Below are 16,112 nucleotides of genomic sequence, written 5' to 3' on the forward strand. Positions count from 1 at the left end.
GCAGCGCCCCAACCCCCTGATCCGCCCTGCTCTGTGTGTGACAGAGGGTGGTGCCCCAACTCCCCTATCGGCCCTACTCTGTGAGTGACAGAGGGGAGCTACTCAACCCCCTGATCGGCCCTGCTCTGCGCATGACAGGGGGGAGCTCCTCAACCCCCTGATGGGTCCTGCTCTGTGTGTGACAGGGGGGAGCTTCCCAACCCCGTGATCATCCCTGCTGTGTGTGTGACAGGGTACGGAGCCCCAACCCCCCTGATGGGCCCTGCTCTGTGAGTGACAGGGGGCAGCGCCTCAACCCTCTGATTGGCCCTGCTCTGTGAGTGACAGGGGGCAGCGCCCCAACCCCCTGATCGGCCCTGCTCTGTGCGTGACAGGGGGTGGCGCCGCAACCTCCCCATCGACCCTGCCTTGAGTGTGATAGGGGGCAGTGCCCCAACCCCCCAATTGGCCCTACCCTGAGCGTGACTGAGGGTGGCATCGCAACCTCCGGATCCGCCCTGCTCTGTGCATAACAGGGGGCAGCGCCCCAACTCCCCAATAGGCCCTGCTCTGAGCCTGACCAGGGGCTGCACCTAGGAATTGGGCGTGCCCTCTGCCACCTGGGAGCAGGCCTAAGCCAGCAGGTCATTATCTCCCGAGGGGTCTCAGACTTCGAGAGGGCACAGGCCGGGCTGGGGGACCCCCCACTCGCCCAGTGCACAAATTTTTGTGCACCGGGCCCCTAATATATATATATATATATATATATATATATATATATATATATATATATATAGAAATAGACTTACAAGTCCAGGAAGCACAGAGAACCCCAAACAAAAGGAATCCAAAGAGGACCACACCAAGACACATCATAATTAAAATGTCAAGAGCAAAAGACAAAGAGAGACTCTTAAAAGCATCAAGAGAAAGAAAGTCAGTTACCTACAAGGGAGTACCCATACGACTGTCAGTTGATTTCTCAACAGAAACTTTGCAGGCCAGAAGGGAGTGGCAAGAAATATTCAAAGTGATGAATGCCAAGAACCTACAACCAAGATTACTTTATCCAGCAAAGATATCATTCAGAAGTGAAGGTCAGATAAAGAGCTTCACAGATAAGGAAAAGCTAAAGGAGTTCATCACCACCAAACCAGTATTATATGAAATGCTGAAAGGTATCCTTTAAGAAGAGGAAGAAGAAGAAAAAGGTAAAGATACAAATTATGAACAACAAATACACAACTATCAACAAGCGAATCTAAAAATCAAGTGAATAAATAATCAGATGAACAGAATGAACTGGTGATTATAATAGAATCAGGGACATAGAAAGGGAATGGACTGACTATTCTTGCGGGGGAAAGGGGTGTGGGGGGGTGGGGGATGCGGGAAGAGACTGGACAAAAATCGCGCACCTATGAATGAGGACAGTGGGTGGGGAGTGAGGGCGGACGGTGGGGTGGGAACCGGGTGGAGGGGAGTTATTGGGGGGGGAAGAGGAACAAATGTAATAATCTGAACAATAAAGATTTAATAATAAAATAAAATAAATAATAAAAAAAAGAGACATTCGCCCTAGCTGGTTTGGCTCAGTGGATAGAACGTCAGTCTGGGGACTGAAGGGTCCTGGATTTGATTCAGATCAAGGGCACATGCCTGGGTTGCAGGCTCGATCCCCAGTGGGGGGTGTGCAGGAGGCGGCCGATCAATGGTTCTCTCTCATCATTGATGTTTCTCTCTCTCTCCTTCTCCCTTCCTCTCTGAAATCAATTAAAAAATAAAAACATAAAATAAAAAAGGATGAGTCACCGACATCAGAGATAATTATCCAAAGACATCAACAACACCTAGATTCCTAAAAATTGATGTTGATCATAAAAAAACATTAGTTTGATTGTCTTTACCTGTCCACTAATAATATTGGTCATTATAATAGTTATACTTGTTCTCTGGGCTTTTCTCAAACCTGGTAGCCCAACTTAATAATTGTTGAAGGTGTATAAGATAATGTTTGTATTATCAATAGTATTTTTTATGGTTTCTCTTTGGAAAATTTAGAAGGAATGTTATTACAGAAGGAAGGAAAGGGATGTGTGTGTTTTTGAGAGGAGTTAAAAGGAAGTAGTTTGTACTAATATTAATTCTGAATGAGTAAAAAGAGAAACTAAGAAAGACAAGAGAAGCTGTAGAAGACCAGTAGAAAAGGAATCTTTTTTTTTAAATATATTTTATTGATTTTTTACAGAGAGGAAGGGAGAGAGATAGAGAGTTAGAAACATCGATGAGAGAGAAACATCGACCAGCTGCCTCCTGCACATCTCCCACTGGAGATGTGCCCGCAACCCAGGTACATGCCCTTGACCGGAATCGAACCCGGGACCCTTCAGTCCGCAGGCCGACGCTCTATCCACTGAGCCAAACCGGTTTCGGCTAGAAAAGAAATCTTGAGAAAGGAATTTTATGTGTAAATGTGTGGACAAAATGGGACCACATGACAAGGTCAGGGGAGGCCTGCATGGCGGCCTTACAAACTCAGAAACTCAAAGAAACCACTTAGGATGGTTTGAAATTTAAACTTCCTAACTAGTCCTAGCCACTTTGGCTCAGTGGATAGAGCATCGGTTGGTTGACTAAAACATCCTGGGTTCGATTCTGGTCAAGAGGCAACCAATCGACGTGTCTCTCTCACATCAAGATTTCTCTCTCTGTGTTCGTTTCCCTCCTTTCCATTCTCTCTAAGAAATCAATGGAAAAATATCCTCAGGTGAAGAGTAAACAAACAAAAGCCTTCCTAACTAAAGTGAGTCATGCATGTAGTCATGCAGGAAGTCACGTCCTAGGCCGGTATCTTCTTTGAGGAAGGTCATTCTTTACCACCCTGGCTGGTGTGGCTCAGTTAGTTGAGCATTGCCCCATGTACTAAAAGGTCACCAGTTCAATTCCCCACACGGGCACTTCCTCCTGAAAGGTATCTAGTTAGATTCCCGCTCAAGGCACATGCCCAGTGGGGAGTGCAGAAGGCAGCCTGTTGATATTTCTCTCTCACATTGATGTTTCTCCCTCTCCCTTCCTCTTCTTCTAAAGTCAATAAAATAGATATATTTTTAAAGGCAATCTTTACCTTAACTGAGCCTGTCTGTTGTCTTTTTTAATTTTTTTTATTTTATTGATTTTTTTACAGGGAGGAAGGGCAAGGGATAGAGAGTCAGAAACATTGATGAGAGAGAAATATCAATCAGCTGCCTTCTGCACACCTCCTACTGGGGATGTGCCCGCAACCAAGGTACATGGCCCTGACCGGAATCGAAACCGGGACCCCCCAGTTCGCAGGCCGATGCACCATCCACTGAGCCAAACAGGTTAGGGCCTGTCTGTTGTCTTTTGCATCTAGATGACATACATTTTAAATGTCAGGGTTATTTCCTTTACAGACCCTTTAGGGTACAACCTTCCACCAGAGCAGGACACACAGAATTCCTCATTGATATCTTGTTCTCGAATATACCATCTCCATGTGCTATAAATGTTGATAGCTAACGATCCTGTGCCCACCAATGTAAAAGAACTATGTGTCCCTCCATTTTGCCTTATTATCCAATCCCAGAGAATGGATTTCATGTAGCCCCCTTTACAGATTCCTCCTTTGACTGTAATCTATAAAATAAGGTGCAAAACTGCCACTATCCAGAGCATTTTCTCAATCCCTTGAGATTTTACTTCCCAAGAATTGTCATCAGTTTGGCTCAAATAAACTCATAAAAATTATGCACAGGTTTGGATTTTTCTTATGTTGACAAATGCTAGAACCCAATTACTAACTATATTAATTCAGATGGAAACTGAAGTGGTTATAAAAACATGGTCCTCTATAATGCTGCTCAGGCACAGGAAATGTACATATGAAACTCTTACTGTCCTCCTAGCCTCTGGAAAATTTTAGATGGTAATAATAATTTACACCATTGTGTTCTTACAGCCTTGGCCCTGATCAATCCTTAAAGTTACAGTCCCCAATTGTACAACTAGCAGGAATCAGGTTAATAATGATAATGACAGTTGAGTGCTTCCAATGGGAAGTAGATAGGCCATATTAAAACAAGAACAACCACAACAACACCCATCTCATGGTTAGATTGTAAAAACCAAAGAGATGCATGGTGTGCCCTCAGACTCTAAGTAAATATTATACTGGCTGCAAAATGCAGGAAAGTGAGATGGCAGCAAAACTTAAATCATGATAGCTTTCAGGTTAGAAATGATCCAGAGGGCTTTTTTCTTTTTCTTTTCTTTTCTTTTCTTTTCTTTTCTTTTCTTTTCTTTTCTTTTCTTTTCTTTTCTTTTCTTTCTCTCTCTCTCTCTCTCTCTCTCTCTCTTTTTTGTTTATCCTCACCCAAGAATATTTTTCCATTGATTTTTAGAGAGAGTGGAAGAGAGAGGGGAAAGGCAGAGAGCAACATCGATGTAGAGAAACACATTGACTGGTTGTCTCCTGCACAAGCCCTGACCAGGGCCTGGGCCAGGGAGGAACCTGCAGCCAAGGTACATGTAGCCCCCTTTATGGATTTCTCCTTGACCAGAATCAAACCTGTGACCCTTTGGTCCACAGGCCGACGCTCTATCCACTGAGCCAAACCAGCTAGGGCCAGAGGGCTTTTTTATATTTCTTTTTAAAAAATACCTCATTATTTCAGAGAGGAAGGGAGAGGGAAAGATAGAAACATCGATGAGAAACATCATCGATTGGCTGCCTCCTGCACGCCCCCTACTTGGGATTGAGCCCCAACCCCGGACATGTGTCCTGACCAGGAATCAAACTGTGACTCCTAGTTAATGGGTCGACGCTCAACCACTGAGCCACACTGGCCAGGCAGAGGGGATTTTTTCTTTAAAATGTTTTTATTGGTTATTTTAGAGAGAGAGGAAGGGAAAGGGATAGAGAGGTAGAAACATCGATGAGAAAAAACCATCATTGATTGGCTGCCTCCTGCATGCCCTCTACTGGGGATCGAGCCCACAATCCAGGCATGTGCCTTGACTGGGAATTGAACTGGTGACCTCTTGGTTCATGGGTCGATGTTCAACCACTGAGCTACACTGGCTGGGCAAGAGGACTTTTTCTTTTCTTTTTAAATATTTTTATTGATTTCAGAGAGGAAGAGAGAACCATCAATGATGAGAGAGGATCATTGATTGGCTGCCTCCTGCATGCCCCTACTGAGGATCGAGCCCTCAACCAGGGCATGTGCCCTTGACCAGAATCAAACTTGGGACCCTTCAGTCTGCAGGCTGATGCTCTATCCACTGAGCCAAACCAGCTAGGGTAAGAGGGCTTTTCTCTTAATGAAGTCCCATAACACCTGACTGCCTCCCATTTATTTATCTTTCCCTTTTGAGAAAATTTTGGCGTTGACTTCCATCAAGTTTATAGTCGTGCCCCATTCCCAGTGGTCCATTGTTCAGCAAGACAAATGATGACACTAAGACTTCCTAGGAATGAGCCTTCCTAACACATTATCCAACCAAGTGGTTGGTCATCAATGCATCCTTTGGATTGATTTATGACCTAAAGAAGGAAGTGTGGGTGAAAAGGGGACTACATACCAAACCTGACAAGTTTAGAGGAGACCTGCATGGTGGGCCCTACAAACTCAGAGACCAAAGTAACAGATAGTCTGAACGTTAAAATTCCTAATTAAGAGTGGGTCAAGCAGTGGTCATAACCCATGCCTGTCGCATCTTCCTTGACAAAGGTCCATCTTTACATCAACGAGCTCGTCTGTTGTCTTTTTGCATCTAAAGTCACACACCCTTGGAATGTCAGAGCAATCTTTTCCGGACCCTCTCAGGGCACACCTGCCGCACCAGAGCATGGAACCCGAAACTCCTCATTGTGTTTCGTTCTCTACGTGCTGTAAATGTTGTTAGCAACCCTGTATCCACCAATGCAAAAGAAGGATGTGTCTCTCTGTTTTACTCGTTATCCAATCCCAGAGATTTCCACAGTTTACTTTCTCCTACCCCTTTAATCTGCTACCAATGGATCTCATGTAACCCCTCTTATGTCTCCTTCTTTGATTCTAATGTATAAAATAAATGGTAAAACTGCCATTCTCGGATGCATTGTTGTCAATTTGTTGAGATTTTATCTTTCTGGCAATTTTCATCATTTTGGCTCAAATAAACTCATAAAAATTCTCTACGGGTTCCAACGTTTCTTACCTGGACAGTATGTAATAAAACAGAGAGCCCAAGTTGGGGGTGGGTGAACTTGCTCTTCTCAGGGATGGACCTGGAGTTTATGCTGTAGAGTCTGGTCCACCTGTCCAGCAGTGTGTCCTGCACTGATCCAGTGGGCAGAGGGTAGCCTGGTCCCTGGTGGGGCCTGTCCTACACCCTGCGAAGTCATCATAGGGCTCAGGACTCCAAGCCCAGGTCTTGTTCATGCCCATCAGTGCAGGGCAGTTGCCTCTGGCAACGGATTCACTCTGGGTGCCACCTTTCCAGGTCCCTGCAGGTGCTCCCGAGTGAGTTGGGAAGAACTGGGCATCCCGGCCCTGGGTGGGTAGCTCAGTTGGTTAGAGCATAGTCCTGATAGGCCAAGGTTGTAGGTTCCATCCCTGTATATAGAGTACATACAAGAAACAACCAATGAGTCCAGTTCGATTCCCAGTCAGGACACATGCCTGGGTTGTGGACTGGATCCCAGTGGGGTGTCGTGCAGAAGGCAGCCAGTCAATGATTCTCTCTCATAACTGATGTTTCTATCTCTCCCTCTCTCTTCCTCTCTGAAATCAATTTTTTTTTAAAAAGCAACCAATGAATGCATAAATAAGTGGAACAACAGATTGATGTTTCCCTCTCACTCTCCCTTTCTAAAAGAAATAAAATAAAAATTAAATGAAAGAGGAAAGAAAGGAAGAGAGGAAGAGAGAGAGAGAAAGAAGGAAGAAGGAAGGAAGGAAGGAAGGAAGGAAGGAAGGAAGGAAGGAAGGAAGGAAGGAAGGAGAAAAAGAGAGAGGGAGGGAGGGAGGGAAGGAGAGGAGAGGAGAGGAGAGGAGAGAGAGAGAGAGAGAGAGAGAGAGAGAGAGAGAGAGAGAACCGTGCATCCCTGTGCTCAGGGCACCGCAGCCACGGGGAGAAGGCAATTTCAGCAAGGAGAGCGCCTGCTGGGAAAGGTGCCTGAGTGTCTTCCCCCTCCACCTGCTCCATTTGTCAATGAGGCTGGGGAGAAAGAATGCCCCGGGCCTGGGAGGAGGTGGGCGTCCCGGTTTCTTTCAGGGAAAAGAAAGTCGAAAGGGCTGCGGGTTCAAGATGGGAAGAAGGGGCTCCGCAGAGAAGTGCTGGACTGTGCGCAGGAAGGGACCCCGAAGCCGCACTGGCGCAGGGGCGCCACAAGGGAGTGCTCCCGACGCCCTCCGGGAGCGCAGGAGGCCCTCCCGCCGCCTCTCCCGCCTCCCGCAGCGGTCCCACCCTCCTTCCCAGGCTTCCGCTGCAGCGCGCGCCCCAGCCGGGAGAGGGCGCCGCGCGGTGACGTGGGCGGGGTGAGGCGGGGGATTCAAGCTTCCAGCGTGTTATAAGGCGCGGAGCCTGAGAGCGATTCATTCCAGAGGTGCGCACCGCCTTCATGGCCGCCGCCGGAGCCCGCCTCCTGCTCTTCCGCGCCGGCCTGCTGGCCGCCGCCGCCGCCGCCGCCGCCGACCTCGGGTCTGGGGATGGCTGGGATGCCGGTGCGCCCCCAGGGAACCGCGACCGCCCGGAGCTGCCCGCCGATACCGCGGATCACCGCATGAGGCGTGCCACCACCCGCCTGCCGGTAAGACTCAGACCCCCGAGCCTCAGTTTCCCCACCCGGAGTCCGCACCTCCCTGAGGTCCAGGACACACCATGGGAGGAGGGCGCTAGCTCCCGGGACCTGCCTGACTTCCGGTGTCCTTTCTAATGTGGGTGTTCCAGGGGACAGAAGGGGTCTCGACGCCGCCCCTCTGCACAGCCGGGTATTATAAAGGCCGGCCTTGACCTTGGCTTTTGGGTAGTTTTCTTTGGCATTAAAGCAAAATTCTATTAGGCCAGTGGAATATGCCGTTTATTTGGGGTCAGAAGGTAGTTGGGAAATACGTGGAAATAACTTGATGTTCATGGGGTTGGAAAGATACGTAAGCAAATTACTGACTCCCTCCCGCAATCTATTTGGTGAAATTCCCTGTGAAAACAGAACTACTTTTCGCAGGTCTGGGGGAAGGAGGTGTGAGGGCTGCAGAACCCCAGTGAGGGTGACTTCTGGATGTGCTCCTTCCTTCCCAGCTGGGGCGAGGGGAATCAGGATGGGGAAGGTGGCTAGGAGGGTGTTGGGAGAGCCCTCAGTGTGGTGGGGCCTTTCCGACAGGAAGGTGGTCGAGTCCCTGCATTATCAAGATGCTCATGGGCCCTGCAAAGGAGAGAGTAGCAGTGGGGCCTCAGGCCTGAGCGTCTGCTCTCAGCATCACACTTGGACCACCAAGGCCAAGGACACCCCTACCTGTGGAGGCAGCCAGCCCTTCTGGCTCCCTGGGAGGGCCTCCCTGAAATCCAGTCTCTCCAGCTCAGCTACTTCCCATGGATTGAAGGCAGACCCCTCCCAGACACTCAACCACACCCCTGAGGGGCAGGGCCACCAAATGCTGGGGCTACACTGCCAGGAAGCAGATGGGAGCTGGGGTGCTTCCAGGCAGGGTGCTGGCCTTGGACCCTCTTTGGGGGTCAAGGCTGCACCAGAGACTCCCCAGCTCCTTTCTGAGAGTCCCTGAGGCTGGAGACCTTCGTCAGCCAAGGCAGCTGCTGGACACCCACTCACACCACAGGCCCATCTTCCAGGTCTCCAGACCAACATGGCTCCACCTGTTTCTGCTCTCCCCACACCAAACTGGACAGGACACGGGACCAGCTGTGAGGGCCAGCTCGGCATGCTCATGCAGCCCTCGTGGAATCCTGCCATGTGTTTCTACTGAGGGCAGTGTGAGGCTATAAGTGGCATCACAGATCCTTGTTTTCGGTGAGCAGCCAGCAGGTTGGCACCTCGAAGGGCCCACCACCCAGAGAGACATGGGAAAGCTGGAGAGAGAGACAAGGCCCTGGACCCTTGGAGGCTCCTCCCACAGCAGCCCCCACAACCTCACCACTGCACAGTGGTTGCTGGAGAAAGCCCAGGGCTGGGAGACCACCAGCTCTGTCTCCGACGAAAGGACCTGACCAGCTCTAAAACCCTGGGTCCTTCCATCGGCCCTGGAGTCGGTGCCCATGACCTCATCTAAGTCCTCTGGGGCCAGTTTCTCTCCTAGCTGGCAGACTTGCCTGGAGCCCAGATCATCTGAGGCCCGCTGCCCAGAGGGCTACAGACCTCTCCCTGGAAGGTACCTGCTGGCAACTTCCCTGTCTGTCATGATTGGTCAGAATGCAGTGTGCAGGGGAATGGTATTTCTGGACCCGTCACTGTCCTTGTTCGGGTCAAATGTCCTGGAAGTCCTGAGGAGGGTGGGCAGTGTCACGCCCCATGCACAGGCCTTAAAATCCTGCCATCTCAGTGCTGGACCACCCAGACCCCCAGACTGAGGGCTGAAATTGGCTTCCCTGGAACTTCAGAAAATGCGGGTGGGATGGGAGGCCGGCTGATAGCTGGAGACCTGGGTAATGTCGCCTCTTCCTGAGCACCTGTGGGTGTCAGTGCTCTGAGCCTTCCGGTAGCTCTCCTATGGAGGGAGCTGGAAGAGGCCTGTGGTGCAGCGGGGCCAGATTGCCACCTGCTACAGAGCTCTGCACCTGTCTTCCTCTCCCACAACGCCCAGAACATGGTGTAGCCCATTCCCCATGGTCCCCCCCAGGGGCTGTGCTTCAAGGGCACCACTGAAGGCCAGTCCTGTACATGACCTCCTGAAAAGTGTCCTGTCTGGTCTGCTCGGTAGACACCCGCTGCAAGGGACGGGGTGGGAACCAACCTGATGCTTTCTAGGAGTCCACCACCGAGAGAACACCCAGCCAGGACCCCTGGGAGACCTGGAAAGCCTTCCTCAGGCACAACGTGGAGAACGCTAAGGCCAGGAAGAACAGAGGCAAAGGCAGGAAGTTGGAGGTGAGCAAGGCCAGCCAAGATGTGTGTGCGAGGAGCCTCCAATTGTGGGCCCTCCGTGAACCCCCAGCCCACCACACCCCTCGCCGGCCCCCACTGGCACACCCTGAGCACTTCACCAAGCACTCTCACCTTTGGCCTGGGGTCAGAGAGCACAGAAAGTGTCAAGCCGGAGGCTCAGGTGGCTTTGGGGCCAGTTCCTACCATTTACCCTGCACCTCTGGAATGCCAAGCAGCCCCATCAGCTCTCCTCCCTCTACATCCTGCTATAGGAGACCTGGGCTGGCCTGGGAGGGCAGCTTTCAAAGCTGGAACCTCATTGCCTTCTCAGCAGTCTGAGGCCCCAGTGGGAGCCCCTTTTGCCTGCCTGTTAGAGGCAGGAGCTTGCCGAGCAGGTGCCCATAGTTCCCAGCCTGTCAATTCAGATGTCTTCACTGCCAAGTTTCCCTTCCAGCCATGCCCCCGAACCTTTGTCCTCCTGAATGACTCAAGGTCCATCAACTCATCAGAACTGGTGAAGGAGTTCCGGCGGCTGCTAGAAGGTAGTAGATTCACACCATGTGGAGATATACCCCCGGGTGTGAGTGGGGGTGGGGGTTCACATGCGGGTGGGATGGGAGGCCGGGTAATGTCGCTGATACAATCAAACCTCTGGAATGAATCGCTCTCAGGCTCCGCGCCTTATAACACGCTGGAAGCTTGAATCCCCCGCCTCAGGAGCCAAGACAGGCTAGTCCTCAGCATCTGCAGCACCCAGTAAGGCCCCTGCACTGTGCCAGGCTCAGGGTCAGGAGTTGGGGGTGGGAGTGTGGTAAGGAGGACACTGCAGAGGAAGGCAGACTTAACCACTCGGTGCTCAGTAGATGCTTGGGGACCAGCACCCACACCCAACCTGGGAAGTCAGGTGAGTCCAGGAAAGGCCAGATCTGAACCCATACCCCTCAAGTGAGGAGTGTCAGGGAGGGGGTCAGGGCTCTTTAAGCTTTCACAGTGCTCCTCTGATTCCCCCAGTGACACAAGGGAGATTTAAGGCTCACCCCAGTCAACACAGGCCCTGACTGCAAACCCCAACTTCTTCCCCTCGATCACCTCTGCCCCTTCCCCTGACAGAACTCAGCTGCCGGCACAGAGAGAGACCCCTGAGAGGCTGCCTGGAGGGGCAGGGAGGACCAGGGGCAGCACAGGGTTAGCATCGCCAGGTCACCAGCTGACCCAGGCTGGGCAACTGAGATGGAAGGCATAAAGGGAGACAGCAGAGCTGAGCTGAGCTGTGGGACTGGGGAATGCCCCTGCACTGTGGTCACTGCTAATGGGTAGTTCACATTATTTACTAGATTAATTTTATTATGAAGAACCTAGTGACAGAGCCCTTCCCCCACTTTAATTCAGTGTAGTGGTCCATTAGATACAGTTTCAGAGGCTAAAGAACCTACATATTATTTCCAGTATAGTTGCAATGATTATTTATGTATACCCAGCTTCCTTCCAAAGTTGACCAGGGCTGGTTGATATGATTGCATTCGCTGATACAATAAAACCATAAACAGAAAAAACACCACCACGAAGGGGGCAATGTGGGTAGGATAGGGAGGGGGCAGAGAACACGGGTACTGGGTGTGACTCTGCCCTAAACTTCCCGGTAGCCAAAGTGTGAAGGCAAACAGGAGCAGCAGCAGGGTCAGGAGCAGTTTCTGCCTGCCAAGCAGGCCGACTCTGTGAGGGGTTTGAGGGGTGGGGGGCATGGAAAAGAGGGCGGGGTGGGCTCAGCCACCACCTGCTCTGCCAGAATTGGTGCCACTGCGAGAGCGCTTGGAGCTGGGCCTTGCCCCAGAGGATGCAGCAGGGGACAGGGACAGGGTTCCCTCGCTGACAGAGGCCCTGGCCATGAGCCCACCGCTGGTGGGGGACGCCTTCCACTGCCGCCTGCGCCAGAAATTGTTGGTGGAGCGGCGCACACTGCACGAACTTGGTGGCTACTACCTGGTGAGTCCTAGCCTGGAGGGGCCCAGGAGAGGGTGTGTGGTGGGCCCAGGTGACCCTGTCTGCGCTCCACAGCCCGAATCTGAGGGTGCCTTCTATCGCGGCCTGGGCCTGAACCTGACCAGCGGCCAGTACACAGCGCCAGTAGGGGGCTTCTATGCTCTTGCGGCCACGCTGCACGTGGGTAAGACCTAGCGCCAGAGTGTGTGGGACGCCAGAGTGTGTGGGACGGGGGAGTGCTGGGGGGGGGGGGGGGGCCTCAACTCCGCCCACCGTGACTACTCCCTCCCTCCCTTAAGCCCTCCCTCAGCAGAGGAAGCCAGAGCAGCAGCGCCCTCGGGACCGCTTGCGCCTGCTCATCTGCATCGAGTCCCAGTGCCAGAACCACACGTGAGTGGGTGCGCAGGTGGGGGCAGGGAGTGCAGTCTGGGGCACTGGACCTGGACCCTTTCCTCCATCCTCACTGCCACCCTAACCTGAGTGACCCCCACGCTCCCATCCCAGCAGCAGGAGCTAACTGGGCTTCCTGGGCACACCCCCACCACCTCAGCCATTTCCAGACCACTCTGTGCGACCCTTCCCCATTAATTCTCCCACCAGCTCCTGTAAACTTCCTTCACTGCACATGACCATGCCCACCTTCCAACTGCACCTGGTCACTGAGGGCAGGGGTTCCTCCCTCTGTCCCCCCACCCAGAACAGATCCAGACCCAGGCAGATGCTGGCAATAGCTGCTGAAGAAAGGAATAAATGAAGTTCAAAACTTCTGATTCTGGTTTTGAAAGCCCTCCACACTGGCCTGACAGGGCTTTCTGCGGCCCCTCCCACCTAAGCTGCAGCAGCCAGTGCAGTGGGGTTCCTCAGAGCTGCCTCCAGCTTCGGCCAGGCTTGCCTTTCCCGAACCTGCAGCACAGCTGGCCCTGGGGAGACTGGCCTCCTTTGGGAGCCCAGTTCAGACAGTGCCTCCACCGGGAGACCTGAGACAGCTGTCCCCTTGGCGCCTTGCTGGGTCTTGTCAGTTGTGAGGGATGCGGGTGGGGTCTGGGGTGGAGGCTCTGTGACCCTCTTTCTGCTTTGGCCGCAGCTCCCTGGAGGCTGTCATAGGTCTGCAGAGCAGCGGTGAGCTCTTCACCATCTCCGTGAACGGTGTTCTGTATCTGCAGGTGCAGGGGCAGGCTTGGGCATGGGGGGTACCACCTGGTTGTGGCCATGGGTGACCTGGCAGGGAGGGGTGCTGGTGGGCACTAAGGGGCTCTGGGTGCAGCACCCCAACTCCAGGCCTGGGAGAGGCGTTGAGACCTCCCAAGTCCCACACTGAGGGCTGGTGCTCCTAGTGGTAGAACAGGGGTCAGCTCCAGGGCCCAGACTGACCTCCCTCATGACACCTGAGCCCATTGCCACTGCAGGAAGCAGCACATGTAGTTATTTCCTACACAAATCTCTTTCTAGCACTGGGGATTTGGGCAAGTACTCAAGGAATTGATGCAAAGGTGATATTCACTAAAAAAGAAAAAACTGTCAGTGTGGATGTGTGAGCAGCAGCTCACATTTAAATAGCACTATGCAGGCCCCCTTCTAAGTGACCCATTTCATTGTCACAGCGCTCTGAGGTGGGTACTACCATTATTCCCATTTACAAACAGGGGAACAAAGCACAGAATGGTTAAATAACTTGCCCAAGCTCACACAGCAGTCAGGATTGGAGGCCCAGTTGCTGAAAGTCATTTAGTGGTCTGGTCTGGTCCCAGGCACCAAACACATGGGGGGAGTCAAATGGCTCACGGTGCACCTGGAGTCCTAAAATGCGGGAGGGGTGGGTCCCCGGATTCTGCAGTTTTGGGAGTTCCCAGGGGATGGGATCCTGCTGGTGTGTGAACCACATCTGGAGCAGCCATGCCAGAGTACTGATCAGTCCCACAGTAGCCCTGCCCTGCAGGTCAGAGACCAGGCCTGTGGGACGGGGCCACCCTCACACCCCAGGTTAGAGCCTTACAGGCTCCATATGCAGCACAGAAGCATGTTGGACTCTTGACCCCCTGCTGGCCCTGAGCAGAGATTCACTCCACAAATGTGGACTGCAGGAGCCCATAAGCGCAGGGGCCAATGGAGCTGGAGAGAAAGCACTAGAAAGGGGCAGAGGTGCTGTTTTGAGGGTGTGTGCCAGTGCCCAGGCTGATGCTGCCCTTCTCACAGATAGGGCAGTATACCTCCGTCTTCCTGGACAACGCTAGCGGCTCCCTCGTCACTGTGCAAGACGGCTCCCAGTTCAGCGCTCTCCTCCTTGGCATCTGAGCAGTATCGAGCTGGGTCCCAACAATCTGGGCAGTGTTGGAGTGACAGAGGCCACATGCAGGAGAAAGCCCATTCAACTGCACACAGTAGCCCCTGCAGTTCAGCCCAGAGATGGCCACTCCAGGCAGCCTGGGGAGGTGACAAGCAAACCTGCTGTCCCAGAACCAGAAAGGACTTTAAGATCCCACTTCACCAGAGTTCAGCGCACCCAGGCCTGGGCCCCCCGCTGCTGGCCTATTGGCTTGTCTAAAATCTCAGTTCCATCGGCCTGCATGGCTCAGTGGTTGGGTATCAACCTATGAACCAGGAGGTCACGGTTTCATTCCTGGTCTGGGCACATGCCCAGGTGCGGGCTCGATTCCCAGTGTGGGGCATGCAGGAGCCAGCCAATCAATTATTCTTTCTCATCACTGATATTTCTTTCTCTCTCTTCCTCTCTGAAATCAATAAAAATATATTTAAAAAATAAATAAAACCTCAGCTTCTGCACTGTGGCCAAGTTCCGCCCTTTCCATCTCTAAGTGTTGAGAGTGCTGGCACAGAGGAACGGCCAGTCTGCCTGCTGGGGTGCCCTGTGTAGAGGGGCAAGGCAGCCTGTGCAGGGCTGCAGGGCCCCTAGGGTAAGTGCGCTGCATGGAGGGCCAGCTTTAGCAGCAGCCTTCTCACTGTGCCCATCTCCACCTGGGGCTCCCTCCCAACCACGCCTTTGGCCTGTACTGATCACAGGATCCAAGACTCTCTTTGTGGCCCCTTGGTACAGGAGCCTTGGACATCAGACAGACACTAGACAGGGCTTATGGGGTGGAAGGCAGAGAGCCTGGGCCCAGCTTCCAGGAGCCCCTTTCACTTCTAACATGTACAAGCTAACTGGCACGCTCAACTTGCAGACAGATGATTTATCAAACAGGAGCTGTACACCTTTTCATAGACAAAGTCCTTTCCCATCCCCTCTGAGGCTGACTCACTGCTAGGACCCACCAGCCATATGGAAGAGCTAGAACATCCTTGAAGGCCCTGCTCACCCACCTGACCAGGCTAAAAAGAGGCTTCCCAGAAGCTAGCAGCCCCTGGTCCCCACCCCAGCCTAGCGGGGTCCATGGGTTCTGGGGCTCTTCAAGCATCCACTCTAGTTAGATGGAAATAGGCTCCAAGCTCAGATAGGTAGAGATGGAGACCATACTGAGAAAGTACTGGTCTTAAGAGGGCTGGGTACCACCAAGTCCCCTGTGCTGCTGCAGCAGTGATAGCACCTACATATTTGTCAGCCTACAGCACATTCCATCTAAGGCAGTGGTTCTCAACCTTCCTAATGCCTCGACCCTTTAATACAGTTCCTCATGTTGTGATGACCCCCAACCATAAAATCATTTTCGTTGCTACTTCATCACTGTAATTTTGCTACTGTTATGAATCGTAATGTAAATATCTGATATGCAGGATGTATTTTCATTGTTACAAATTGAACATAATTAAAGCATAGTGATTAATCACAAAAACAATTATGTAATTATATATGTGTTTTCCGATGGTCTTAGGTGACCCCTGTGAAAGGGTAGTTCGACCCCAAAGGGGTGACGACCCCCAGGTTGAGAACCGCTGATCTAAGGAGCAAGAATGTCCCAGAGCAGGTGGTCCTTCTGAAGTTTCCCAACCCCCATTCATACACACAATGGGCTCACATGAAATCTGCTACCACAGGATATGGCTGTTGTCACCTTAACCTCTTAGCTGGCCTCAGGATGACTTCCCCAGGAGCCTA

General features: G+C 52.1%; 1 protein-coding gene across 2 annotated transcripts; it reads left to right on the forward strand.

The window, feature by feature from the left end:
* The first annotated feature begins 7,602 nt into the window (after positions 1-7,602).
* On the forward strand, positions 7,603-14,910 carry ERFE (erythroferrone). Of its 2 annotated transcripts, XM_070423374.1 has the most exons (8): positions 7,603-7,795; positions 9,965-10,084; positions 10,536-10,623; positions 11,868-12,064; positions 12,137-12,245; positions 12,361-12,451; positions 13,146-13,224; positions 14,255-14,910. In XM_070423374.1, exons 1-8 carry the CDS (start codon positions 7,607-7,609, stop codon positions 14,351-14,353), a joined length of 972 nt encoding a protein of 323 aa, XP_070279475.1. In that variant the 5' UTR covers positions 7,603-7,606; the 3' UTR covers positions 14,354-14,910. The 2 variants fall into 2 exon arrangements, with proteins under 2 accessions (XP_070279475.1, XP_070279476.1); XM_070423375.1 differs by lacking the exons at positions 13,146-13,224; positions 14,255-14,910 and adding an exon at positions 12,662-12,976.
* The last annotated feature ends 1,202 nt before the right edge of the window (positions 14,911-16,112 follow it).

The sequence above is a fragment of the Myotis yumanensis genome, unplaced genomic scaffold (genome assembly GCF_028538775.1).
Source record: "Myotis yumanensis isolate MYYU_CA2020_CCGP unplaced genomic scaffold, mMyoYum1.0.hap1 SCAF_8, whole genome shotgun sequence".
NCBI lineage: Eukaryota > Metazoa > Chordata > Mammalia > Chiroptera > Vespertilionidae > Myotis > Myotis yumanensis.

Bases quoted from the DNA above. Each gene is read 5' to 3' on its own strand.
- ERFE (XM_070423374.1), top strand. From the start codon at position 7,607: ATGGCCGCCGCCGGAGCCCGCCTCCTGCTCTTCCGCGCCGGCCTGCTG. The intron at 7,796-9,964 runs GTAAGACTCAGA...GATGCTTTCTAG, and splicing joins GTGCCACCACCCGCCTGCCG to GAGTCCACCACCGAGAGAAC. The intron at 13,225-14,254 runs GTGCAGGGGCAG...CCCTTCTCACAG, and splicing joins ACGGTGTTCTGTATCTGCAG to ATAGGGCAGTATACCTCCGT.